The sequence below is a fragment of the Onychostoma macrolepis genome, chromosome 20 (genome assembly GCF_012432095.1).
Source record: "Onychostoma macrolepis isolate SWU-2019 chromosome 20, ASM1243209v1, whole genome shotgun sequence".
Classification (NCBI taxonomy): Eukaryota; Metazoa; Chordata; class Actinopteri; order Cypriniformes; family Cyprinidae; genus Onychostoma; species Onychostoma macrolepis.
The window spans coordinates 11,072,864-11,099,430 of NC_081174.1; the positions used below are offsets into that span (position 1 = coordinate 11,072,864).

At 35.3% G+C, this 26,567-nt stretch overlaps 2 protein-coding genes across 3 annotated transcripts in view; one reads left to right on the plus strand and one right to left on the minus strand.

Moving 5' to 3' along the window:
* Nucleotides 1-495: 495 nt before the first annotated feature.
* On the minus strand, nt 496-6,470 carry bloc1s2 (biogenesis of lysosomal organelles complex-1, subunit 2). Its single transcript, XM_058755005.1, has 5 exons — nt 5,929-6,470; nt 5,488-5,604; nt 5,267-5,386; nt 4,417-4,521; nt 496-980 (listed from the first exon to the last, which is right to left on the minus strand). Exons 1-5 carry the CDS (start codon nt 6,122-6,124, stop codon nt 949-951), a joined length of 570 nt encoding a protein of 189 aa, XP_058610988.1. The 5' UTR covers nt 6,125-6,470; the 3' UTR covers nt 496-948.
* A 633-nt stretch (nt 6,471-7,103) lies between these two features.
* usp24 (ubiquitin specific peptidase 24) overlaps nt 7,104-26,567 on the plus strand; it is a 68,728-nt gene continuing 49,264 nt past the window's right edge. The window contains exons 1-7 of one of the 2 annotated variants that reach the window (XM_058755002.1): nt 7,104-7,601; nt 19,244-19,412; nt 19,504-19,571; nt 19,710-19,853; nt 20,671-20,793; nt 21,511-21,546; nt 21,676-21,741. In XM_058755002.1, the coding sequence (XP_058610985.1) occupies nt 7,320-7,601; nt 19,244-19,412; nt 19,504-19,571; nt 19,710-19,853; nt 20,671-20,793; nt 21,511-21,546; nt 21,676-21,741 (888 nt within the window). In that variant the 5' untranslated portion in view covers nt 7,104-7,319. The remainder of the gene's footprint in view (nt 7,602-19,243; nt 19,413-19,503; nt 19,572-19,709; nt 19,854-20,670; nt 20,794-21,510; nt 21,547-21,675; nt 21,742-26,567) is intronic. The other variant, XM_058755003.1, reaches the window with a different exon arrangement.

Below are 26,567 nucleotides of genomic sequence, written 5' to 3' on the forward strand. Positions count from 1 at the left end.
TTTCATATTAAATAAGACAATATAGAACAGTAAAGTTATTAAATGAATGTGGGTCAATACAGTAATAGTTATGGACTGTTACACTGTCTATAAAGTAAATGAAACGGCCCCATGTTGATTATTTTAGTATCCTGACATTGGAGCCTGAACATATGATACATTGGCCACTATCTCTGTGATGAGTGCCTCACCATACATGGCTCTGGATCTATCACTGTGGCTTATAGTCAAATTCAGGTTAAAGTTTGAGTCAGACTATGTGTGGGCTTTGTATGCTCTCTGGTGGATGTGAAGAGAGAGGTTTGAATAGCACAAATTCATAAATATTATAAAAGAAACATAAAAAGAACTGCATTTGTTCGTTTGCATGACTATCATCTAACAGCAGCTGCTAATAATCATAACTGCACAAAAGCAGAAGCATAAAAAAATCATTTAAGGTAGAAAATGGGAGGTATGTTTGTTAACTGCACCATATTAAAATATGTAATAATATTCACTTCACACTTTTTTTTTATTCCAAAAATTCACAAATTGACATTTTAGTTAGGTTAGTTAAGATTTTGATCACTATTTAACAGAAATAATGTGTAAATCATTTTTAACAACATATACTGTAACAAGCTATTTTAAATACACTGTACAGGTTTATCTGTATTCATGCGTTTTTGAGTATTAAACGTGTATTTTGAAACCAGGAGTTGGTCAGAAAGCATGTCAAACTCTACACTCTTGCCCTTTGCAGTCTAGACTGTGTAGCGTCTGATCAATAAATGAGCATTCAGTATTATGTACTGCCACACAATCCATACTCAGAGACTATGACACTGCCATAGTGTATGTGATATCGGTCTGAAGATTGTTTAGTGCATAAAACAAACAAAAATCTCTGAGAGACTTCCAGGTATATTTTGAGAATGACTACTTTGAAGGAGTTCCTAGTCATTTTCACCGCTTCTCCAGTTTCTTAAACTTGGCCTCTGTGAACAAACACACAAACAGTTACACAAGTGAAATACAAAATACTGAGAGTGGTTCAGTTACACATCTGAGTATGATGAGCTCACTACTATAACAACAGAGAAACCTGAGCATTTATTTGGTCTTATAGCGCCATCTAATGTCCATTTAATCAACTCTTCGGTCATTTTTCAAGAGGTCCAGTCTCTGCATTTCATATACATCTTACACATAATGTGAATATTGCTGTAACTGTCAACAGATCTACATATAAAGAAACAATATAAAGTATAAATTAATAAGCTGGCTTTGAATGATGGTCAATTTATTTACAATTATAACAAATACAGTACTTTTTAATCAATACATGATAAATGATTTGATTTCAGATGAACTGCAAAAGTAAAATGGTAATAAAAGTAGCTGCACAGCACACCAAAAATAGAAATGCTGTGTGCGTGGGTCATCTGAAGTAGGCGCCAACAGAGCAGAGCTGTATCGATTGTGATAAATGAACTAGTTATGTTGCATCATGATTCTCTCTTCCAGACAGGGCAGAGGTGGCTCTTCATAGAGTGCAGCAGGAATTGTTTTTCTTGGGCAAAACCCAGAAATATAGCATTTTTCGTCATCCTGAAGTCGACCGGGTGTTTAGTTAAATGCATGAAATAAGGTCTGTGGTGTTTTAGTCTACAACGTAAAATAAACCAGTAATAACCACTTGTGGGGGTTTTTATTATTTGTTTTTTTTACAGCTCGTCTTGAAAAAAGCATTTGGTATTTGGGTGAAATGGCCAAAAAATGATCATGACAATTTCTCTTTCATATCAGTTGATATTGATAGTTATCACAATAAATGTTAAATTTTTTATTTCTTTCATAAAGTTTGAAGGCAGATTTTTGCTCCAATGTAAAAGTTACCAGTAAGTAACCAGACCGTAAAATTGTGGTTTTAAACTATTCTTTATGGTCAGAACATAAACACTTCATTTTTGAATTCTTTACACTTTTCCAGTCATTTTTCCTTAACAAAATAAGTATCTTAATAGAAAAAAAGAATTTCTTAATTCTGCATGTTCTAATGAGTAATATTGTTTCAAATCAAGAAACAGGTTTGTGTTGCCTGATAATATTAATAACATGACTTTTTTGTCTCTTAGAAATACACATTTGATAGTAGCTTGAGTTACAAAAATCAAATTGTAGCAATCTCATTTTTATATAGTGAAATTGAATTATTCTTATTGTTTGATGTGGTTTTTTTTATTTAACCATTGGTCGCAATAGTAGCACATATTTAGATCACGATCATCACAGTTAAAACCACAATTATAGCACCTCGATACCATGGTAAAAAATGTAAATGGATTGTAGATATTTGTATGAAAAACAGTAGTCTAAATACATTCAGTATAAATGCATAAACGCTACAGCAATTATATTCCATTACTCCTCCTTCAATACATTTCAACATGTCTACATTATTAATATAATAAAATACGACACGAATACCCACATTTCTGACACAAAGTGGTGCAGTTAGTGCTACTACAGTAAATCCAATTCTGAAGTCTAAATACAGTTAACAGAAGCTAAACATAGGAACAGTTTGTCTTGAAAAGGGCATCTGCTAGCATTAAAGTCGTCACATGAGGTAAACTTAACATACTAGTCCACTTTTATAGTCTTACTAAGTTTATAGTCATGCTCTTGCAAGCTGTTCCAATAGCTTATGTTTAGCTCTTTACTTCTGTTAATTGTATTTAGGCTTTAAAATTGGTAAAAGTTGGTATCATGATGAACAAAATGTGCAAGAATCATAAACTTTTGTTGGTCACAGAGCTTATTTTCTGCATTAATCCAAACGCCAATGGAAATATCCTACTGTCAAAGGAATCAGGATGATGCTAACTTTGGGTTGGCCTTAGTGCTGTCAAACAATTAGCCTTTTTCACACTTCCGCGTTTCTGGCTTCTGGATTGGCGCTTGCAGGGTAAAAGTTTGAAACATAAAACAGCGGCCGTACTGAACAAGAATGATTTCGAGAATCAGAGTCTTTTTTTACAAATTAGATCCTATTAAAATGCTTGAACTGCTGGTACTGTCCTCTACAAAGTGCAAACATTTCACAATGAACTGTTGGTCAGCTCGGGTCATCACAAATACAAGTTTGTTTAATTCTAAATGGTGGCAGTTCAGTTAGCTTTGCCATTCTGTCCATTTGGTGCGGGCTGTGCATTATGACTCTCCACGTGATTTTTTTCGCTATTATTATTATTATTATTATTAAAGTATTGTTGAATTTTCTACTTGCTCTCCTTTGCATTAATGTGATGGAGTAAATGTACGTTGTATAATGTGCCCTGGAAAATACATATTAAACAAGAGATCACTCAGTTGCTTTGTTCCTATTCTATCGGGATTACGTTGTTGTGTTGAGTTTAATATGCTTCAACCGGACTGAGAATTGCTTAATGTATTCTTGGAAAAATGTGCATCTGGACATGTTGTCATTTTGAAGTAATTTATCATGATGTGGTAATTCGAGGGAAAATGACGAAACACCACATCATGATAAATTAAAGTAAATTGAGATAATACGCTCAAATGTTCCGGAGATCAAATCTATTTAAAAAAGGGACTTTGCTGGAGATGGAGAATAGATCCATCCAGCGCTATGTTAAGCGCATTATCTCACGAGTCAGCGGTCTGAGTGGCCATATAAGTTACAAACAAATAAAATGATATTTCTTTATAGATTATATAACAACAACTTGGAAAACAGACAAAACAGAAAAGGTAAGAAGCATTATTTGAGAAAAGGGCACATTGATATAATAGGCGCAGACCTGTAACAGAACTAACTTTACGCTGCGCTGACGTAATTTCCAATTCTTGTGAAAAAGGCTGATTAATCGCGTCCAAAATAAAAGTTTTTGTTTACACAATATATGCGTGTTTACTGTGTATATTTAATATGTATATATAAATACAAACACATGCATGTATACATTTAAGAAAAATATGTTATGTTTATATATTAAATATATTTTTATATAAGAATATAAATATATAAATGTACATACATGTAAATATTTTCAAAATATATACTGTGTGTGTGTGTGTATTTATATATACATAAATATACACAGTACACATAGATATATTATGTAAACAAAAACGTTTATTTTGGATGCGATTAATCGTTTGAGAGCACTAGTTGGCCAACAAATATACATCACAGCAGCACCCTATTGTCACGACAATCAACTCACATTTTGTTTTCTGTACAATATGTTTAGGGTAGGTGCAATCAAAATAATTCACAGTTCAGACAAACCTAATGGTGTCCTTCATAATTTTTAATTAATTTACTATGAACTATATAAAAGCAAAATAAAACGGTAAAAAAAAGCTCTCAGTATTTTCCACAGAGTTCTTGGTTTTTGTACTCACCCAGTTTCTTTGAATATGTGTCTAGTTTATAAGCAGCCTGTTCCAGAGCCGTAACCTGCTCCTCGATCTGGTTAATCTGATCCAGATAAGGCTGCAAACTGGCATCTAAAGCCAAAAATGAGAACATCATTTAAGATGGTCAATATATGGCTTGAATACTCACTTATTAGCAAATCACAGAATAAACACTTGCGATGTTAATAAAACACTAACATAAGACAATCTTGATGCAAAAAGCTTACAGTTTTGTTCGATTGCTAACAAGCATTGTTCAATACTGAAACCACATTTTCAAAACTGTTCATACGGTCTGCATTACCAACACGAATCTTGGCCAAATGGTTTATCTCCCCTTCAAAACTTACTCAGACCAACAAAACACTTCATATAGGTCTCAAAATAAGCTTGTTTCATCATAACACTGGGAATAATTCCCATTAAAAAAAAACAACAAAAAAAAACAAAACATTTCATTCATAACACACTGATCTAAAAAAAATACTAACAACAGGGAGCACTACATAAATAATGAATTTTTAGCTTTGAAGTTTGAATGATTTGTCACATAAGTATTTAATCATAGGATAAGAATAACATCTTTTCATTTTACCTACTGTATTACAGCACACAGAATAGCAGCATTTCCATGCTATTTCTTTATATACCAAAAACAAAAACCCATCGACAATTACAAAATGTACTAAAAATAAAAACATGGTTTCTCTTGAAACAGTCTTGAAAATGTGGCTTCAGTATTGAACAATGCTGGTTAGCAATTGAAAACAACTGTAATGTTATATTAACAAAACATACATTGGTTGATTTTATATATTGCTGCCCCGTTTCTCACATTTCTGATTGAGATCTTGTAGATTGCGGCTGATGTTGATGGATATGTCCTTCATCTCCATGTACTTCAGACTGGTGAGTTTGTTCATGTTCTCCAGGAGTTTGTAGTCCTCGCAGGTTGCTGAGTAAACAGAACAAAAGTTACACACACAATTCTGTACGTCTATATATAAGCTGAAAGAGAGAGAAATGTATGTATTGTTGTTCTTTTATTATCATTACCGGTGAGCTCTCCCTGTAAGAAAACTGCCATTTTGTCAAACATGTCTCTGCAGAGCTCATTGATATCAGGTTCAGCGGGTTCAGTGGCCTCCTCTGCTGTCTCCACTCCTCCGTCATCTGTTACAGACAGCAAACACTTTTAGTGTACTGAAAACTAGTGAGCTGCCTACCTAGGCTTCATTTTTAAGCACTAAATGTATTTGATATCCAAAAGTGCAAACTAGGTAGAAAGCTTCATGGATTTTTGAGACAGACACAGTCTAGTTACAAATGTACACAAAACACAGCATTCTCTTTGGAAACAGAACAAGTCGAATACCTCAAAACACAAAATTAAGCGACAAACACAACATGACCAACAGCAGCACTGGAAAGCTAAGAGAATCAGATGAAGTTGCAGTGACTTGCACACTGGCTGGTGTGTTTACAAAAGCAGCTTACTGTTATTACTGGGTCTTTTGGCTTTTTGGTTTTCCGTCGCATCGTTTGCGGCCACTTCTCTCCTGGGCTCGGGTTCGGGTTCGGGTTCGGGGGTAGGTGTAGGTGTGGGGGTGGGGGTGAGGTTGAGGTCGGTCGGGGGAACCGGTGCTTTACTGATGCTCTCCATCGCCGCGGCCTCGTCCCCCGTAGCTGCCATTTTCAGATCACATGATCACATGACCAGAACCAGTTTCACGTGACTCCTCGTTTCTGTCTTTTTTTCTTATGCAGTGAAATAAAACCGAATCGTTTTTTAAATCTGGTGATATAAACGAAACTGATATAAGACATTTTTTATGAAGCGTTACGAGAATATGTTGAAAATGATAAAGCACTCAGGTTTGAGACTCTTTCTTTTGTATGTAATATTCTTTTTGATATGCATGTCAGATACGGTTCCTAACTACGAGATGTGAAATCTAAAGGTGTATCATTAAGGGTTATAATTAATAAAGTACAGGTCAAAAAACACATGTTTCATATACAGATAAGGGTGGGGCTGCGTGACAACTCTGCCAATTTAAAAAGAGTGAAGCAAAGAACAATGACCTTCATTAATGTGTATTTCCGGCCGAGTGCATTTCAAAATAATGATTATTTCATGTATTTTTGTGTGGATTCATATATATATATATATATATATATATATATATACATACATAGAGAGAGAGTCGAGATAATTCATTTAAAATTAAATTTAATTGAATTCAAACCCATTCATGTTGTGCACAATAAGCTGATAAAATAAACTAATAAATAACTGATCAATAAATAATCTGCTTAAAAAATACATTATATTATACTATTGTATTATACTATTGTATTAACTGTACTATTTATTATATAGTACATATTGAGTCATATTTTACAATTTTCGCACTTATGATCAGGGATATAATATATCCCTGATCATTCATATGTGTGTGTGAAAATTAGTATACATATAAATAAATATAAATACATATGTTATAATATACATATATGTGTTTACTTTTTTTGTATTATTAATTTACTTGTATCTCTCCGTATTGTTTTCTTTTTAAATGTTATTATTTTTATATACATGCATTTTTCTTCTGGTGTTATTTATGTGTAATAGTAGTGGTAGTATGAATGCGTATATATATATATGACCTTTATTTTGAAAAGTATTCCCGTCTACACCACCTAGCGATCCGCCCGCTTCACAGGCCTGGCGTGGCCCGCTCTCAGCCCGCTGCCCTCTGCCTGTGACGGGAATCCATCGTGACAGGATACCAGCAGCACCACCGACTGTAAACATGGCGGCGTGCACAGCCGGATGCCTGTGCTATGTGCCCCCTTACTGAAGCCCCGATCATCGACACACTTCCATGATGGAGACAGAGGAGGAGCAGCATATGACCACGCTGTTATGTATGGGCTTCCCAGACCCGGTAGCCATCCGGAAAGCCCTGCGCCTGGCCAAAAACGACATCAACGAGGCTGTCGCGCTGCTCACCAACGAAAGCCCGGGACTCGGATACGGCTACGAGCCGATGGAAAGCGGCCCTTCCCCGGGCTCTGGCCTCAGCGGAGACGGCGAGAACAGCGGGCGCACGGGCACCGGAGGGTTTGATCCTCCGCCAGCGTATCACGACGTCGTGGAAAGTGAGGTATGATTATGAAATGCATGCATTTGGGATCATTCGCACGGCTGCTTGAGGCGGAACCACCGGGGCTGTCAAAAACCGGAGGGAAAGGCGGGCGCACGCCTTTACCGCCTCTGAATAGCATGCATTACCTGTTGTGCATGTGCATGCAACACCTGACAAGGATGTCAAGATATTTTCTCTGAACGTTGCATTCTTTGTGAATGCATTAGCAGGTTACGAATGAGTTCAGCAGAGGCATTCATTCACGAGCCAGCAGAAGTTGAAGGATCTTGGGGGATGGGTGTCGTAGATTGCATTTAAATGCGTGACTTGTTAGAGTTGACTTTGTTTATATTAGCGCGTTGATAGGGAAGCATTCAACCAATGGAGTGTTTTTCCTCTTGATCAATTATTAAACTAATGTCTGTCTTACTAACTGTTAAGCAATAGCAGGAAACGTGTGGCTGATGATTTATATGTCAGGTTGTTGAACCATCAAGTGTCATTAGACTCCAGCTTGTCATCATAATCTCTGCAGTGAAGCCAATATTGACCAGTATTACTGGGTTAAATTAACAGACTGTGAGAGGCTGCTGTTTATTAGCATGTGAATATGAATTCACTTTTGTGTGCTTGGAGTCTGCATTCCCACAGGCCTCAAATGATTATTTCTCTGGATTATGATACAAGCTTTCTGCGGGTCTTAACGAGATCTTAATTCACTATTCCACAAATTAAGAACTAAAAGGTCTTGAATTGAAGCAGAAAATCATAAAATTATGGCGTTAAATGTTGCATGCGCTTCATAAAATGAATATTTTCCTCAGTATTTTTTCCCCCAAATACGATTATCTAAATATCCTCAAAATTAAAATGTCTTGAAGTCTTAATGTAAAATGTAACAACGTTTATGTTTAAAATATTGTCAATGCGGTATGAAAACTTGTTTTCCAATGAATTAATTAGATTTTTCTGAGCCCTTTGGGCATAAGTTTGTTCTTGTTTTAGTCATAAACTCTTGTCCGCCTCAGTTTCTCATAAAACAATACTTTTATTTTGTGCAATGTTGCTTCCCAAGTAAATGTGTTTTGATTTAGGAATCTGAAAAATGAAACAAAATGCTGAGAAAAAACTTTGCTTTTTTTTTTTTTTTTTCGCAGTGTGATCAGAAGGTACAGTAAAAGTTATTTTCGTAGACTAGCGGCTGGCAAAAAGCCATAAGCTTTTATTTTTTCTTCTAATAACAAGTTATAGAGACATAGTGGAAGTTGCATTTTCAAACTTTAAAGGATTGCTAATATAGCATTTGTGACCCTGGACCACAAAACCAGTCTTAAGTGTCAATTTTTCGAAATTGAGATTTATACATCATCTGAAATCTGAATAAATAAGCTTTCCATTGATGTAAGGTTTGTTAGGATGGGACAATTATTTGGCTGAAATACAACTATTTGAATATCTGGAATCTGAGGGTGCAAAAAAAATCCAAATATTGAGAAAATCGCCTTTAAAGTTGTCCAAATGAAGTTCTTAGCAATGCATATTACTAATCAAAAATAAAGTTTTGATACATTTACGGAAAGAAATTTACAAAATATCTTCATGGAACATGATCTTTACTTAATATCCTAATGATTTTTGGCATAAAAAAAAATTGATCATTTTGACCCATACAATGTATTTTTGGCCATTGCTACAAATATACCCCAGCGACTTAAGACTGGTTTTGTGGTCCAGAGTCACATTTCTTAAATCTTAAAAACTCTTAAATTTACCTTTGTAAAACCTGCAGAAACCCAGAGATAAACACTATTAGTTATGTGTAAAGCTTGTTTGATATGAGGCCACTGAGTCTGATATATTGCCCAACTGTTGCAGTGCTTCTTTCGCTGTTTCCCTCATGGATTCTTTGACCTGTTGGTCAACCGCAATCAGAGCTGAAAACTAAGTGCTGTGATTTTAAATGACCATGTGGGTCAGTGCAGTCAGACCTGACTTCAGCCTGTATGAAAAAAGCCCTTTAAATAGGCTATGTATCAATGTTACTTCAAACATTGTTTTTATCAGTGCTGAAAAGCAGTTTGTTGTAGCTATTAAGGTGGGGAAAGAATATTTTTAAATATACTATTAGATATAACATTTCAGATGCATTCACACAATATCAAAGTATATCGATATAAATGGTATTGTCTCATCTGAATATATTAACTTTTCTTCCTTATTGTGATGTAGGCCTATATCTGAGTTATGCAGCTTCTCAAACTAGAAAAAAATTTAGGGCGGAACTTATTTTTCCATTGGTAATTGACTGAATCATTGAATATTTGTCATTTGTTAATTCCTGCGATCGGTGAGCACATCATCAGAGAGGAAATGTTGTTGCAAGAAGGAGATGTTAATGTTTTTATTAAAGATTATAAGGGTGCATGAATTTAAAAAGTAGCCTACTGATGTGCATGGATGTATTATTTATAATAAACACTGAAATATTCCTTAAAATAAGAAGAAATGTCAATTTTGATGGTGACTTTAAAATATAAATTTGGTAAAAAATGATCTGAAAAACTTTGGTTACAACGACTAAATAAAACCAAGCATAACCTGTAGTCATCTTTCATGCATAATAGGGAGAAATATGGCTTTAGTGATTGGGTGGAAATGTTATACAGGGCCTAGCCATTCAGTTCAAGCCATGTTTGTAATTTCTTAATGTAGAAATGCCATTGTAGCAAAGGAAATCCAGATGACATTTAACCTAGATCCTCTCCAGTCATCCACCCTTCACGTCTTAGGTTTGCCTCTTCTGCCTAAAAAGAGTTTTTAGATGCCATGCGGGTTTTACAATGCTGAATGGTTGTTGTGTAATGCTTTTGGCAGATGTGCTTTGGAAGGGAGGTGACACTATTAGGAAACTATATACTGACTAGTGATTAGGCCTGTGTGAGTCCTGATGGTCATGTGTCAATTATATATAATGAGTGGTCAATTTTTTTTTGTGTAATGTGGAGTTTCAGAAAATTTGGCAAGTTTTGGATTAATAAAAATCAAAAGTAGGGCAGCACTTATGTCATGATATGGACTAGTGTCAGTTAATATAAAGCTGTATAAATATGATGTCTGCCTGATCTGTGTGTCTGTGTGTAAAAGAGCAGCCCGGTTTTTCTGAGTTTCATACTCAAGCATGTTTTTAGTGTCTGCTGTCTCACTATATGAGTATATGAACACATTAGTTTCATCTCCAGAGCTGCTCTGAGAGTCATTTTACAAGCATTGTGTAATTTCATTGGATAAAAACTATTGTTAGATACACACAGAAACTCATGTTTTCACAACAACCCGACAAAATAAATGTTTAATTTGGGAACATCACACAATTATTCATCAGTGTTTTCATTTAAAGGGATAGTTCACCCAAAAATGAAAATTCTGTCATTAATTACTCACCCTCATGTCGTTCCAAACCCATAAGACCTTCGTTCATCTTCTAAACACAAATTAAGATATATTTTTGAACAAATCCGAAAGCTCTCTGACCCTCCATAGACAGCAACGCAACTGACACTTTCAAGGCCCAGAAAGGTAGTGAGGACATTGTTAAAATAGTCCATGTGACATCAGTGGTTCAACCGTAATTCTTTTAAGCTACGGGAATACGTTTTGTGCGCAAAGAAAACAAAAATAGCGACTTCATTCTTAAATAGCAATTTCGTCTTTCTGCTGCGCATTCACGAGAGTACCGTGATGCATGTTCTTTGTTTGAAAAAATGAGAGATGAATTCTTCAATTTTCATTTGATTACATTTTTAAAAAGAATAAAATGTTAAGGTTTTATGAATTCATTTGATTACCAACATTTTTCATAATAAATTTGCATTAAATCATTAAACAGAATCCAGAAAAATGGTAACACGGAATCTTTGAAAACAATAAAATACATTTCTTTGGGCACTATTATTGTTAAAATAATAAATTATTAAATGTAACACGTTTTCATTAGTTTATTAGATTAGATTATTAAAATTGATTTCTAGCATTGAAACAGAATCCTGAAAAAAATTCAAACAAAAAGCACATAATTAGACGGAATATAAAACAGAATTTGAGAAAAAATAAAACTGATTTCTTAGAGCCCTATGTTTGTGATGCAATTATGAAGTACTATTTTTTTTTTTTTGGAAAGATTCAGACATGCCTGGCTGCTTTGTTTACCCCTGGTCTTGCATGTCACAGGTTGCAAGCGCCATGTATCAGGACTATAAATAGAGCCCGCAGGCCTGGTCTGGAGGGTACTGGTACACACACACACAGGGGTCTCTAGTTACCCAGCCGCGCTGCTCCGCCCAGTACTGCGCAATGCACAACAAACAACTCGCTCAAATCACAACTTGAAGGATCACATGCAGAGGTGCAGAGGTGCATTAGGAATAGAGAACAGCATTCTAGGTATTAGGCAACAAACACCTTAACACCGATGCCATACAGATGAGCAATTAGTTCACACATAGAGGAGGATGGAACCCTCTGAGGCTGTGTGTTTATCAGGCAGTGGGCCCTGCACACACACCTCACCCCGATCGTACCATGGCAACAGGTTTGGAATGTGCCATGTGACCTTACATCGCCCCAAAGGCCAGAGGCCTCCTGACAACACAAACTCTCTCTCGTCTCTTTAGATCATCGCACATGAACAACACGCCAGCCCTAGATTCACTGTGTTTGTTCGAAACATTCATATTGCAAATGGGAAAAATGCCCCAGAAGGCTTCTAAATGGGCACAGAATGTTTGCACAGCAAAATTATTATTATCTCCATCGATGCCAGTAAACTTAATCCTGCATTGAAATGCAGACTAGGACATAACAAGAGTCCAGTTACATACTTGCAATGTTTATTTCCATAATCACAGGCACCCTTATGCTTGACTGGATGTGATTCTTGACCTTTAAGAACAGTACACAAGTATGCAGAGCTTAATATATATATATATATATATATATATATATATATACAGGGCTTGAATTTCGGCGCGGGATTGCGGGGATTGCGCATAATTTAAACCATTCCATAAATGTAACTTTTATAATGCGAGAAATTCCGCACAATATTTGCTTAATCTCAGATCAAATTATGAAATACATCCACAGCAGCGAAAAAAGAAATCACCGGTTCAAACAGTCCGTCTATAATTTAGAATTTAATTCCACAAACAGCGCTGCACCGGAGTCCTGCAGCATCGGCGTGCTCTCCGCGGCCTGCGTCGCTCTGATCTTATTCACACAAGGCTGTGTGGCGCTCTCATATTCTGAGCCGCGCAAATGCGACTGAAAACTACTGCGTGCGACTATGAAAAAATATTTATTTTAGATTTGCAGAGTTGAGTAATGTCACAGACATATCTCATGAATCCTTTCATAAACGAAGAAAGTAGACACAATGTAAATAAGAGATTCATTATGCAGTGTAGAAAGCTTCGTTGATTATAATGGAACTTTGTGAGATCGAGATGAACTAAGGAGAGTGACAGATTTAATGATTAGTAAGGAGTTTGTAAATGTGATATTGATTTAATACAACAGTTCAGTAAACAAGAAGTTAATATTAAGTGACTTACATTGTCTGACTATAACACTGTTGCCTGATTTTGCTCTATTTCCTCGATGAAAATAGTTTGAATCATAGCCACAGCTGAGTTGCTGCGCATCTCCATTCAAACACAGCGGCGTCTCCTTTATGAATGAACAGGCGTTTTAAACGTATCTAGTGAGTCAATGATTCAATTACCCATTCATAAAGACAGTCACTTCCTTGATTCCTGAATGAATCAGCCGTTCGAACGAATCAATTTAATGAATGATTCAGTGATCAAACCAGTGACTTGTCGCCACCTGCTGGCAGTTTGTTTAAATTTTGACGTATCTTTCAGTTATTCAAATAATTTAATATTTCTATAACCTATTCAAATTGTATATTTAAACATGAATTTATAAATTTAATTGCACTCATACCAACTCTGAGGCTCATTAAACGCCTGAAAATACACCTACAAGCCACTTTTGTGTTGTTCTGCTCCACCTCTGTACAAATTAATTTTGTTAATACTGATTAATTTGATTGATATCTTATTATTCTTATTCTAATTAGAAATTTTAAAAGCTTATAAATATGTATTTTTAAAAATTTAACAAAAAGATGACATACTTTTAATAAAGTTAGAAAAATGCCATAAAAATAAAATTCTGTAAATCACTTTAAGGAGTCAAATATCACCCTGTAATGGGATGGCTAATTTTTGATCACAATTTTGATTAAACATTAGAAAAAATAATTAGCCCATCTTAGAAAGCTGAGACATTCCTTCATTCAGAAGGCATAAAACTGAAAGCAACTCAAAATAATGAAACATTAAGTGACATATATTAGTTGAGTTCTTAATGTCAGTTTGAAGGAGATCATGATGTGTTTTGTATAAAATAAAATAAAAATGTAAAAAATAAAAAAAAAATAAAAAAAGTAATTGAACTGGAATATATGAAATACACTGATTCTGAAAGGCATTCATAAATAGTTTTAATACAGTTCCTAATGTCAATTTGGAGGAGAGCATCAAAACTTAAGCTGTTTTAAAACCATACATTAAAATTTGTAGACATAAATAAATGAAGACGATTAATTTTGCCCGATGTCAATTTAGACCCCCGAATCTATAAATCCCCCATGTGACCCATGTAAGGGGAATTTCAGTTTAAAAACGAAATTCAGGCCCTGATATATAGATATATATATATATATATATATATATATATATATATATATATATATATATATATATATATATATATATATAATATGGGTAGTTGACAAAAAAAAATTGGACTGTGTCCTATGGTGTGACATTAGCAAAAATGTAGGGAAAAAAAGACAAAAAAAACTTATCTTCATTCTTAGAGTTACAAATAGCATGAGAGAGGTTTAATGTTAGAGGTGTTTTTTTTTTTGTTTTTTTTTACATTTTTCCGTCACACCATAGGACACATTGATACGTCAACTACCCATATATATATTATTATTATTATTTATTTTTTTTTGGCCTTTTTATTGTTTTGTTTTTTGGTAGTTCAGATTGTTACTGGTCTTAACACATTTTGTATTATATTATGTAAAACGTTTAATTATATTATATCATATTATATAAAATAACTGTTTTTGGTTTTAATTTATTTTCAAATGTAATTTATTTCTGTGATGGCAAAGCTGAATTTTCAGCAGCCATTACTCCAGTCTTCAGTGTCACATGATCCTTCAGAAATTATCCTTCAAATATATACGATCCTTCATATGATTTTGTGCTCAAGAAACATTTATTATTATTATCAAAGTTAAAAACAGTTATGCTGCTTAATATTTTATGGAAACCATGATACATTTTTTTTTTTCAGGATCCTTTGATGAATAGAAAGTTCAAGAATATTATAAATCTTTTGTGATCTTCCCTTGTGATCTATTTTTTCTTGATGAATACACATTAATTTCTTTAAAAAACATCTTAGTGACCCCAAATGAACACTTAAAAAATGAAAACCTTTTAAATGTCACTGTGGTATAATCTTGATATGGGGATGTCTTAGTTGGTTAAACTTCAACCAACACCACTTCCCTGCCATTTACATGGGTTATATTTTCACACAGTTTCCTGAGGTTTTCAATTTTAGTAGGCAAAAGTGTACATCATAAGATGTGTGCAACACGTCAAATGTCAGTAGCGACCTTTTCCTGTCATCATTTTAATTAACATTAACAAATATAGATCACAAAATACGTCATAACATGTACTGTAAATATATGCAAATGAATCATATGTGGGTTGTAATTTGCATATTTTATTTCTTACAACAGACTTGAAATATTCAGATAAGAAGAGATTTTCCAGATACAGTGGTCTTTATATTTTTAGTAAACACATTTATGTGATCAGAATGTTAAAATAAGCCCCGGCTCGACTTCCGTGGTCTCTATTTCTGTCTCTCTCTCTCTCTCTCTTTTCCGAAGTCCTCACAGAGCAGGTGGTGGTTTCCTCCACCAGAGAACAGAATAAGTAATTTGTTCCTGTTGCCTCTCTCCTGCTTCCCCAGCGCTGCCTCTCCTCTCACCCTGCTCAGCGCGTCTCGTTTCTCCTGAACACAGAAGCTGTCAGACTCCGTCAACAGAAACACACAGATCTTTCACGAATCAATCGCTTCTCTAGAGCAGTTTAATGTTTCTGTTGCAGAGACTGTAATGAGATTATGTAGATAACTCTCATAACAAATCAGCTGTAAACTCAAACCTTAACAACCTTAATGACATCTGTCATTATGATTTATTTATGCCTCATTTCCACTGCAAACAAGCGTTCTTCTGTGTCACTTTTCACTGATAGGATGCGAGATAGGACATTTTTACTGTAGAAAAAAAACGTGTGTACAAGTTTTATATATATATATATATATATAAGGCATTGTTCCTTTTTTGCCTGAAAGTTTAAAGGGGTCATGACATGTTGTTGTTTTTTTTTTTTATAATTATTTTAATATGTTTCTTGAAGTTTACTTAAAATGTTAAAAATGTTTTTTTGCACAAAGAAATTAATATGTATTATTATTTTCAACCCTCATTCTGAATCTCTCTCTAAAATGACCTGTTTTTAAGGGGTGTGTCCTTTAAGGCTTCTCAGTTATTGGCCACTTTTATGATTGGCTAACGTCATTGCATAGGAAACAGTATCAACCCCCTCGCTATTGCATGTGAGCATTTTGACAACATGGAAAAAACTGTCATTTCTGGTCAAATCATGAATCATTTACTTACGGTTTGTGATGCAGCTGCAGTCAGATCTGGTACCACTTCATCTTTTGACAAATGTTTTTTTTTTTGTGAACTCTCCATGACGATGCGCCTCATTTACAAAATAAAATGCTCCGAACAGTCCTCTGACGTGATCTGGGATGCCATTAAAAATAAACTATCCACTTGTTCGTTATGCTGGGATCCTTCTGATGTCTGTATGAAGACGTGAACGAACTGTTTAAACCAAACGCGTCAAAGCAAACCTTCTTTCACTCCATTTGAGTTAAGTGCATGGACTGTGTCAGAAAGCGAACGCGCATCTATATGCTGTATCCAGTGTAAACAAAATAGTGGCAGTGATTGTAATTCATATTAGATTTTGACACGACACGACACTCGCATTCAGTGTGATCAAGTGTCAAGCCATTAGCGGCTGATGCCAATGGGCGGGGCCTATGGTGAGAAGAAGACTATTCGTCGATGTTTTGCTCTGGAGGCAGTGTTTATGGAAATGACTATGCCCAGGTGACGTCATCTTGCCCCTTGACTCCAAAACGAGTTGTTTTTGGAACCTAATTAAATAAATGCTTTGTGTATAATGAGGAGAACGTTTTAAGCCATGAAACTTGCAAGATGTTTTAATGGTACAAAGACCTCTTATATGCCAATAGATCAAAGCAAATCTTATTTCTCATGTCGTGACCCCATTTTTGCTAATGGGTCTTCTTTATATTTGATGAAGACATTAAGTTTAAGTCTTTAAGTTAAATGTGGCACATTTATACTACATGTAGTACCTTTTTACAGTCATCTCTACCTTGTTTGTATGATTTTACATGCTAGATGGTCAGCATAGTCTGATTTAGAGATACGTCTGTGTAAATGGAAACCATATTAGATTAGATTAGATTAGATTAGTATATTATTGGCACACCACTGGGCCTGTGGTTGGTGTAGATTTGCTACAGATGAGAAAGAGTGTGATTACTTGACTGGAATGTACATTAGACAATCCATACTGACCAAACATAAATGCAGAGAATCACAGATTCTCATCCAGATTTGTGATGATTGAGACATTTCTTGTTGAACAGTTTAGTTTTGAAGAGGCTGTTCTTGAAATATGAGATTGATCTACAACATCTGCCTCTGGAAAGCAAGAGTGGCATTTAAAGTTGACTTTATGACCCAGATACGCCATTGTGCTTGGTCAGATGGTTTAAGTTCCTGCATGAATGTGCTTTGTCATCATTCATAGCACACAATGAAGTCTAGTCAAAGCCTGAAGCTCCTCAGAATCAATGAAACATCTCTGTCACAGTTGCTCCTCTCAGTTTGAGCTCAGCTTAGTGTTAAACCTGCTTCATAATGGCTCTTTAATAAGTAAATAGTAACAGCTGAAGTTCAGTCAGGTCAAAAGAAGCTTAATTTAACCCTTGAACTCAGACCCTGCCCGCAAGGAGGTATTCGCTACCAATCCCTGTTTTAAAACGGATCTCAATTTTCCCTCTCTGACTTTGAAAATCACTGATTTCCGGACTTTGGGAGTGGCATAGACATCTGACGTTCCCCTGTGGAACAGAAAGAGTGAAGGTGACTTTCACGTGTTGTTGCGCTCAGTCTTTCCAGACGTGATTGCACATTCACTTATTGCACTCACTCAAGGGCAAACATATGTCTTGTATACTAATATTCCCCTGGCAGAAGTGTTTCCTGTTTGCAGAGTCCTCAGTAACGCAGTAATCTGCTGCAGAATGCGCAATGATAATCACAAAATAACCATTGAAATATCTGGTCTTTAAAGTTGCTATATAATTGCAGCAAAGCTAAACATAAATAGCCTCAGAAATCAGCTGCCAAGTTTATCTGATTTTGCACTCCACCCAACAATAACAAATCTGTGCTGCTAGCCTCAGCGCTAGTTTATTGAGTAACCACACTCCAGATTGCAGCATTAATTATGAATGTGAAACAGATGACGTAGGTAATACATTAAATTCGTTTTAAAATGAGATATGTTGTGGAAGTCACACTAGACATTTAAGGACATCTGTCAGTTTTGAAATAAAGATTAAAAAGTCTGACATATATTAGTCAGGCTAATTTATCAGATGTTTGTCTGATAGCTCTCCTCTAATATTTTTGAATGGATTTTCAAGTAGGTACTGTATAAAAGAAATTCGCTTTCTAGTAGGTATTAAATTTCAACAATGTTGTGTTTATTTTTGAATTTTTTCTTTAATTGTTGTGGTGGCAGTAATAAAGTTGTAGGCCTTTATTTTGGAGTTATTGACCTACATTCATCCTGTTCTTTAGATATTGGTTTTCAACCATTATGCATGGCAGTTAAGTAAAGTGTGTGTGTATTGTGTTTATATGTGCATATATATATACACACATAACACATTATACTTTTTCAAAAGATTTCTATTTTAAATAAATGCTGTTCTTTATATTCATCAAAAAATCCTGAAAAAAATAAATAATGGTTTCCACAAAATATTGAACGGCTTAAGTGTTCAACATTGATAATAATTAGAAATGCTTCATAAGCATCTAATCAGCATATTAGAATGATTTCTGAAGGATTGTGTGATACTGAAGACATTTTAAAATATATTCAAACAGTATACAGTGAAATAATATTTCACGATATTACTATTTTTTTTTTTACTATATTTTTGATCATAAATAATTAATTGTGCACGAATTTGCTGAATTTAAGAGACCCTGGCCTCAAACTGATGGAAAAGCTTTAAAAGACTGTACTATATGAAAAACAAAGAGTAATTGCAAATGTTCATGTTGTGACACATCTGTCTTTTTCTGTCTCTTATAGAGGAGTAATGATGAGAACGGGAACTGTTCTGGGAACAGTATGGAGTTTCCCACCACTAATCTGTATGAGCTGGAGAGCAGAGTGTTCACTGATCACTGGTCCATCCCGTACAAGAGAGAGGAATCACTCGGCAAGTGCCTCATCGCCTCCACCTGCCTGGCCAGACTGGGTGAGTTCTGATGGGTTTTTATATACATGTTTTAGTGTTTGTGTACACTAGAAGGAAACGTCATATCTGAAATTTCTATTCCTCTCTGTAGGCCTGGCTGATGCAGATGAGAACTGTAAGAGGTTCATTGACCGTTGCATGCCTGAAGCCTTCAAAAAGGTTTGTGTGTGTGTGTGTGTTTGGATAAGCAGGCATGTAAACGCATCAGCTCTACACGCTTTCAGGTGTTTGTAATAAATTGTTAGATATGGCGAGATGTGGTAAAATTAATAACTTGGGTGTTAAATGGTGTTGTAGTTGCTGACGTCCAGTGCCGTGCACAAGTGGGGAACAGAGATTCATGAGGGCATCTACAACATGCTGATGCTGCTGGTGGATCTGGTCGCAGAGAGAGTCAAACAGGATCCGATACCCATCGGCCTCATGGGAGTTCTCACTATGGTACACATGCCCTTTTGCTATTATACTAGTAATTGTGGTTAGCTACTACAAAATGTAGACTGGATGGTACAACAAAAAACTTGTGTATTGTTGGCAATATTCCTTATGTGTTTGCCCTTCTATCTGTATAATATTAATATTTACATTTTCACCAGAAATTAACGTTTTTAGCAAATTAACATTTTAACCAAACAGTTATTGTGGCCAAGTAAAGTCATAAACTTTAATGTGAGAAGTAAAATGCACCAAGTAAACAGAAAGTTAAAAAAGTATAGATGTTGTAAAAAAGTATATAAAATAGTTATAGATAAATATTTTAGTAAATATGTTTGTCACAAAATTTTCACTGAATAAATATATTTAATGATTTTCAAATATTTTTTTCAGTTTATATGAAGCAAGTAGTTATTTATTTTTTATTTCATAAAATAATATATGCATATATACATACATACATAATACATCAATGTTTTATGTATACTATACAATATTTACCTCTATTTGTATATACAAATTTTACAAATTCTGTCGTCATTTACTCACCCTCAAGTTGTATGAGTTTCATTTTTCTGAATACTGTTAACACAAAATACGATATTTTGAAGAATGTTGGGGAACAAACAGTTGCCGGTAGCCATTGACTTCCATAGTAAGGAAGAAACTATACAGGTTTGGAACAGTGTGGTTGAGCTATCAATCTTTTGAGAGCTGCGCAATTTTATATCACCAACAAATTCATTGCAAATATATTGTGAATATGGACCTATGTCAGGCCGTGTTTGGCTAAACTTGTTTCCCTGTACTGTTTTATTGACAGGCTTTTAACCCTGATAACGAGTATCACTTTAAGAATCGTATGAAGGCCGTTCAGAGGAACTGGGCAGAAGTGTTTGGAGAGGACAGCATGTTCGCTGTTTCTCCCAGCTCCAGCTACCAGAAGGTACTGCAAATGTACATGTGTGGGTGCGTACGTGTGCTTTTGGATTGACAGTTGACTTGGCAGTCCTCGCTAAAGGACAGAAAAACTGGTTTTGTAGATTCCAGTACTCTTGTTGTCAGCAAAATACCCCCTACCCCCCAGAAGTGCCTTTGCACTTGTGTCCATGTTTGATGGGAGGATAGTGAATGAAAGGAAGTTTATGATGAAGAAATTGTACTTTTTGATGCCAGCAGCAATGTCTGTTATATAAGAAACATGTTAAAGTGGTCACATGATGCAATTTCATGTTTTCCTTTTTCTTTCGGGTGTTACAAGCTGTTCGTGCATAGATAAGATGCGTAAAGTCACAGATTAAAGTCCCAAACCCAAAGAGATATTCTTTCTAAAAGTTAAGAATCAGCCACACCTTCCTAATATGCTTTATTCAAACACAGCCCCACATATCTACGTCACTTTGTTGGAATATTTGCATAACACTGCCCAAATGTTTATGTAAAGGAAGAAGGCATAACTTTTACTCTCGCTGTAGTATTGCTGCCGCCGCCGCCATATCATGGAGGCGCTGTGTGTTTCCAAATATGGAAATAAGGACTCATTTATGTTTTTTCACCACAAAGTATAGCATATTCTCTTAAGATGAAATTATATAATTTTCAAAGAAACAACTTGCATAAATGTTTTGCATGAAATTTATGTTCTGTGTTCTGATTGGACCAGGAACCTCACGGCTGGCTGGTGGACTTAGTGAATCGGGTAAGAACTTAAGTAACACACACTAATAGAAGGAGTTATATTATGTTATATTGTATTGTATTACCTCACATTAGACAAATCTATGTGGTGTTCGATGACTCTGATTATGTCTCTGGCTTATATCTGCAGTTTGGAGAGATGGGAGGCTTCACAGCAATTCAGTGCAAGCTCAACCAGGAAGAGATAGAGATTGGGGTAAGAATGTGCACTCTAGACGTATTTAAATGTTACTGATGTAGAGTAGAATTGTTATTTTTATTTATGGCATATGCCCAAGGCCAATAAATATGGGACAGTTACTGTTGATATTATTATTATAATAATTATAATTATTGGCTTATCTGTGTCAGCCCAAATTTTGCTGCATCCCTTGTGAAGTGACCAAATTTACAATGAATGCAACAGAATTATATTCAGTTTAGAATCAAGCGGCAGAAATTACTGAGCTAAAACGTTGTTACCCGTAATTGTGATTTCCGTGTAAACACACATGCGGCTTGTTTATTGTAGATGCAAATCTAAACTCTGCCAATGTTCTGTTATTTCCTCAAATGATTTCTTAACAAACTAATGGCGTGGACTAAAAAGTAAACTTTGAGAGAGAGAAAAAAAAAAGTTTCAAATTTAAAAAAAAAAAATTAAAATGCAAAAAAAAAAACACTTTTACCACACCTTAAATGTAAAAGAGATGTTGGTTGGTTGCACATTCGGTACAGGCTACAAGTTTAGTTATCTTAGATACGAGCAGAACAGGATATCTTTGGGTTGAGAGACCTGTAAGCATAATAATGGAATTGTAGAGAAATGAATGGATAATTCATGGATAATCCATCAGAGTAAGAGAGTGAAGTAGTGGTGTCTGGATGAAGAGAGGCAGTATATGTGAGATGCTGAGAGAGAGAGCGAGTTGAACGAGGGCAGATTCTATTATAGCATGTGTGCTAAAGAGCTCAGAATGTTTATCACCATCACAGAGAGCATCCTACTCACAGCAGACAGTGAGAAAGAGACGAGAGCAGGGGGATGAGAGAGAACATGAGATACCACATTCATACGGCTAGAAAAAAAGAGCATTCAGGCCAGTTATTAAGATATGCACTAACAGAATTGCTTTTAAATGCTATTTCTCATCAAGCGCTTTGATGTAATGTGGTTGTCTGAAAAATGTTAAAAAATTGAATTGGTTGGATAATGGCAAAAAATTCAACCACAGCTCTCAAACACCAACTAATGTTTTATAGGGTCAAACGGATGGATAGATAGATAGAAGATAGAGACAGATGGGATGATCAATTAGTTGTCAAAGAACCAACACAAGTTGATTGCGAGTCAGTGAGTCAGTTAATTAGATAAACAAGTTTATCTAGATATTTCTTTCATCTAGTTAAAATAGTTAAAAAAAAAATTTTTTAATTTACATAAATTAGTTGTGCTAATTAAAAACATTTTGTTTTTGTTTGTTTTTGTCAAACATTTGTCTGTTATGTCATGTTTTGGCTTTTTGTGGTTTTGGTTTAGTTTTTTGTTTGTTTTGCTTAAATTTTTGTGTTTTGGTAATTTTTGTTTTGTTTGTTTGTTTTGCTTAGATTCTTTTGTTTTGGTGATTTTTGTTTTGTTTTTTGTTTGTGTTTTGTTTTGTTTTTATGTTTGTTTGGCTTAGATCTTTTGTTTTGGTTTAAAGTTTTCTACCATCAGTGTTGTTGATGTTTGTTTGTTTGAGAAGACCAAAAAAAAACAAAAAACTCAGAAATGTCTAATCTCACCTGATAGACACCAGGTTTAAAAAACAGACAGACAGACAGATTCTCAAAATGTTTGACGGCTTCATTATTTTTAGCAAACGAGGTGTCCGTTCCCTCTTTAGTACGAGCGTGTAAATGCTCCCCCTTGTCTTGGAGCTGTGAAGCCGCCTTGTTTTTGGTTCCGCCCGCTTGTCTTTTGAAGGTGGGCATTAGCATGATTTGGGTGCCAGGGCTGAGAGATAGAGCTGGCGACAGGGAAAAGATGCTTTGATTTAGGATTTGCATATAAATGGCCTTAACACAGGAACAGGAAGTTGGAGGCAAGCGTAAGGGGAGGAATTCTTTTCAGGGACATGTACGACCTGCTGTGGCCACGTAAAGGAAACTCTGCTGGTTCATCGCCAGCTATGTTTTAATCTCAAACATAAAGGAATGCCCTGCTACAGTAACCATTTAATTTGTAGTGAGGTTAAGAGTCAATTAAAGCGAGAAAACAAGAGATGGATGCTGTCTCCTCTCTTCTACTGACTGGATTAATTCATTCATTCTCTCCAATGGATGAGAAGTCATTTGATGCTGAACAGAGGAGTGATTCATCAGTGCTGGCATAAATCTCTAAAGAGATGTATGCCAGCGGAGAGATGTTGTGTAAATGTTGTATAAAAATCCCTGATTTTGTAGTTCACTATTTAATCAAGTGCCTCTGTGGCACCATTAAAGGAAAAGTTTGCCTAAAAATGAAAAATCTGGACACCCTCATGTCTTTTCGAACCTGTATGGTGAAATTTTAAAGAATCTTCTCATGGCTCTTTTCCATACAATGGCAGTTGATCCACTCCCGACAGTTAGTCATACAGGTTTGAAACAACATGATGGTGAGTAAGGATGATAGAATTTTCATTTCTTGTCAAACTGTTCCTTTAAAGCTGCAGTCCGTAAGTTTTGCCTCTTTGTCGCCATCTCTGTTTAAAACCTGCAATTGCAGTTACATGCGGAATAATTTTAATTGCGTGGGTTGTGCTCTGGCACGGCACAATCGCGGATGAATCTAATAGGGGTGTGCAGCAAAGCCAGTATTTGTATTTGTATCTGTAACAATCACAAAATTATTCGTATTTGGATAAAACCGGAAGTAGGCGGAGCTTGAACCGGAACTTCATACAGTTATACTTGATAAGACTGTATGTCTATGGTTTTACAGCCTTTCTTTTTTTTTTTTTTTGTAGTTATCACTGAACAAATGTGCTGTGTTTAACTAAAATATTTAGTTTTTTTATGATTGTAACATTTATTTAAATATCTTCTAACAGTCGGAACCGATACCCTTGTATAGGCAGTGTTTGGAGATGAGGTGCGGTTGTGCTTCGGGGAACGCGAGTTCGAGTTCAAGCTCAAGCTGGGGATCTTTCGTGATCAGATAAATAAATATTTAAATATCTTCTAATTAAAACAGTAAGGGTTCCTATGCAGTTTAGAAATATGGAAATTGATTTAAGTAATTTCCAGGAAATGCATGGAAAAAGGCAAGTGCAACAGCTATTTTATTTGCGCTTATTTCATTCATAGACTTCACACTCATTTACTTCACAAACTTGTTACTGCGTTGTAATTTTAGAAGTTTATATAAAACAACATGATTTCCTTTGGCTCACCGGTTCCTGCGCAGTTTAAAAAAGTATTTCACTTAAGTCTAATACCTTATTCGGTTATAGTAGGCCTAGTAGAATATGTATCTGTGTCTAAGCTGATTAGCCTACTCTTGACAGAGAGCTGCATTTGTGTCATCTCTTTATTCAAGTGTCTTTATTCGACACCCCATAGTAGAAAATGGCCTATAGTAGGCCTAGTAGAAAATGTATCTGTATCTAAGGTGATTAGCCTACTCTTGACCGTGAGCTGGTTTGGTTTTTGAGAGACGCGCAGAGACGGCAACGCGGCTGTTTGATTGGTGATCGCGCTGCGCTTATTCCATTCATTTGTGTATCATATCGTAGCCTATAAGGTTTAAATCATTGCCTTTTAAATATACACAAATAATAGAACGTGTATGATATTTTAGTTGATATTACTCTTGCCAAGCTCTGATTTCTGAGAGATGCACGGAGAGGCAACAGCAATGCAAGCAATGTTTGATTCGCGCTCTTTTCATTCATAAAGTTTACATTCATTCACTTCACACACTCATTATTGCGCAACTTTAGAGGTTTGTGTAAAATATCGTGCTGATGCCCTGGCTCACCTGTTACCATAGTAAACACCAGAGTGTGCCAGCCTCGGCCGAATACTCGGGCAGAATTATTCGTTATTCGTTTTTGAACCCATTATCCGTGCCTTTCCAAATAAAGTATTTGGCTTCGGGCACATCCCTAGAATCTAATGTTTTGAGGTGAATGTGTGGCAGTCAGTCACTGCACCGGTGTGGATACTGTACTCAGGAATCACAGATTCTAGCCTACGTCTTGGAATATGTTACCCAAATAAGAATTTTCACCGGATATTGTCATCAGTGCAAGCAAGTAACACGTCTGCCATGTTTGTTCTGACCAACTGACCAATTTAATACACTACGCATCAATATCTTTTCCCTTTGTACTTTGAACTTTTCTGTGTGGAATCGGAGGGATGCGCAGCCTGCGCGCTGTGACTCCGTGCTGCTTCAAGCGCATCATTCTGCGCTCGGGATGTACATAAGCGCTTTGTGCCGCTCTGTATTGGAGCCATTCGTATTATATTTCTTTTGCGCAATGAAAGATTATTAATAGTCTTTCTTGTTTTGTCCTATCTATCATATGTTGCTGCATTCATTACTGTGCTATAGATTTAAAAGAAATGTCTTTTAATTTTATAGTATATATTTATATATAAATGTGTATTTGCTTGTTTTTTCATGAATGTATTTTACAACAATACAAAGAGCAATGTGTACCATTTTACAAGATTTAGACCTACACTTATTCACTTTTATTTGTAAATAAAAATGTTTCACTAGGTTTTATAAAATTATGCACCCATGATTTTTCTAGAGTATCTTTTGCTGCTGAATTATCCGCTAACCTAGTTTATAATAGTATTTTTATCATTGATTATGATTATATATTTTTTCATTATATATTTTTCATTAAAATGAAGTTATCTATATGTAGTAGATTGTGTTTAACACACAAAATAGAAATTCAACATCGATTTAAAAAAAAAAAAAACTTCAGTATCGGATCGGGTCGGTTCTGAAAAAATGGTATCGTTGCATCCCTAGTCTAATCTCTTAATTGTCATACCATT

What these genes read in the sequence shown, in the direction of transcription:
- bloc1s2 (XM_058755005.1), bottom strand. Translation starts at nt 6,124, where the DNA reads ATGGCAGCTACGGGGGACGAGGCCGCGGCGATGGAGAGCATCAGTAAA. An exon ending in CAAAAGACCCAGTAATAACA is followed by an intron (nt 5,605 to 5,928) that starts GTAAGCTGCTTT and finishes TGTCTGTAACAG; the next exon opens with ATGACGGAGGAGTGGAGACA. An exon ending in CTTACAGGGAGAGCTCACCG is followed by an intron (nt 5,387 to 5,487) that starts GTAATGATAATA and finishes CTGTTTACTCAG; the next exon opens with CAACCTGCGAGGACTACAAA.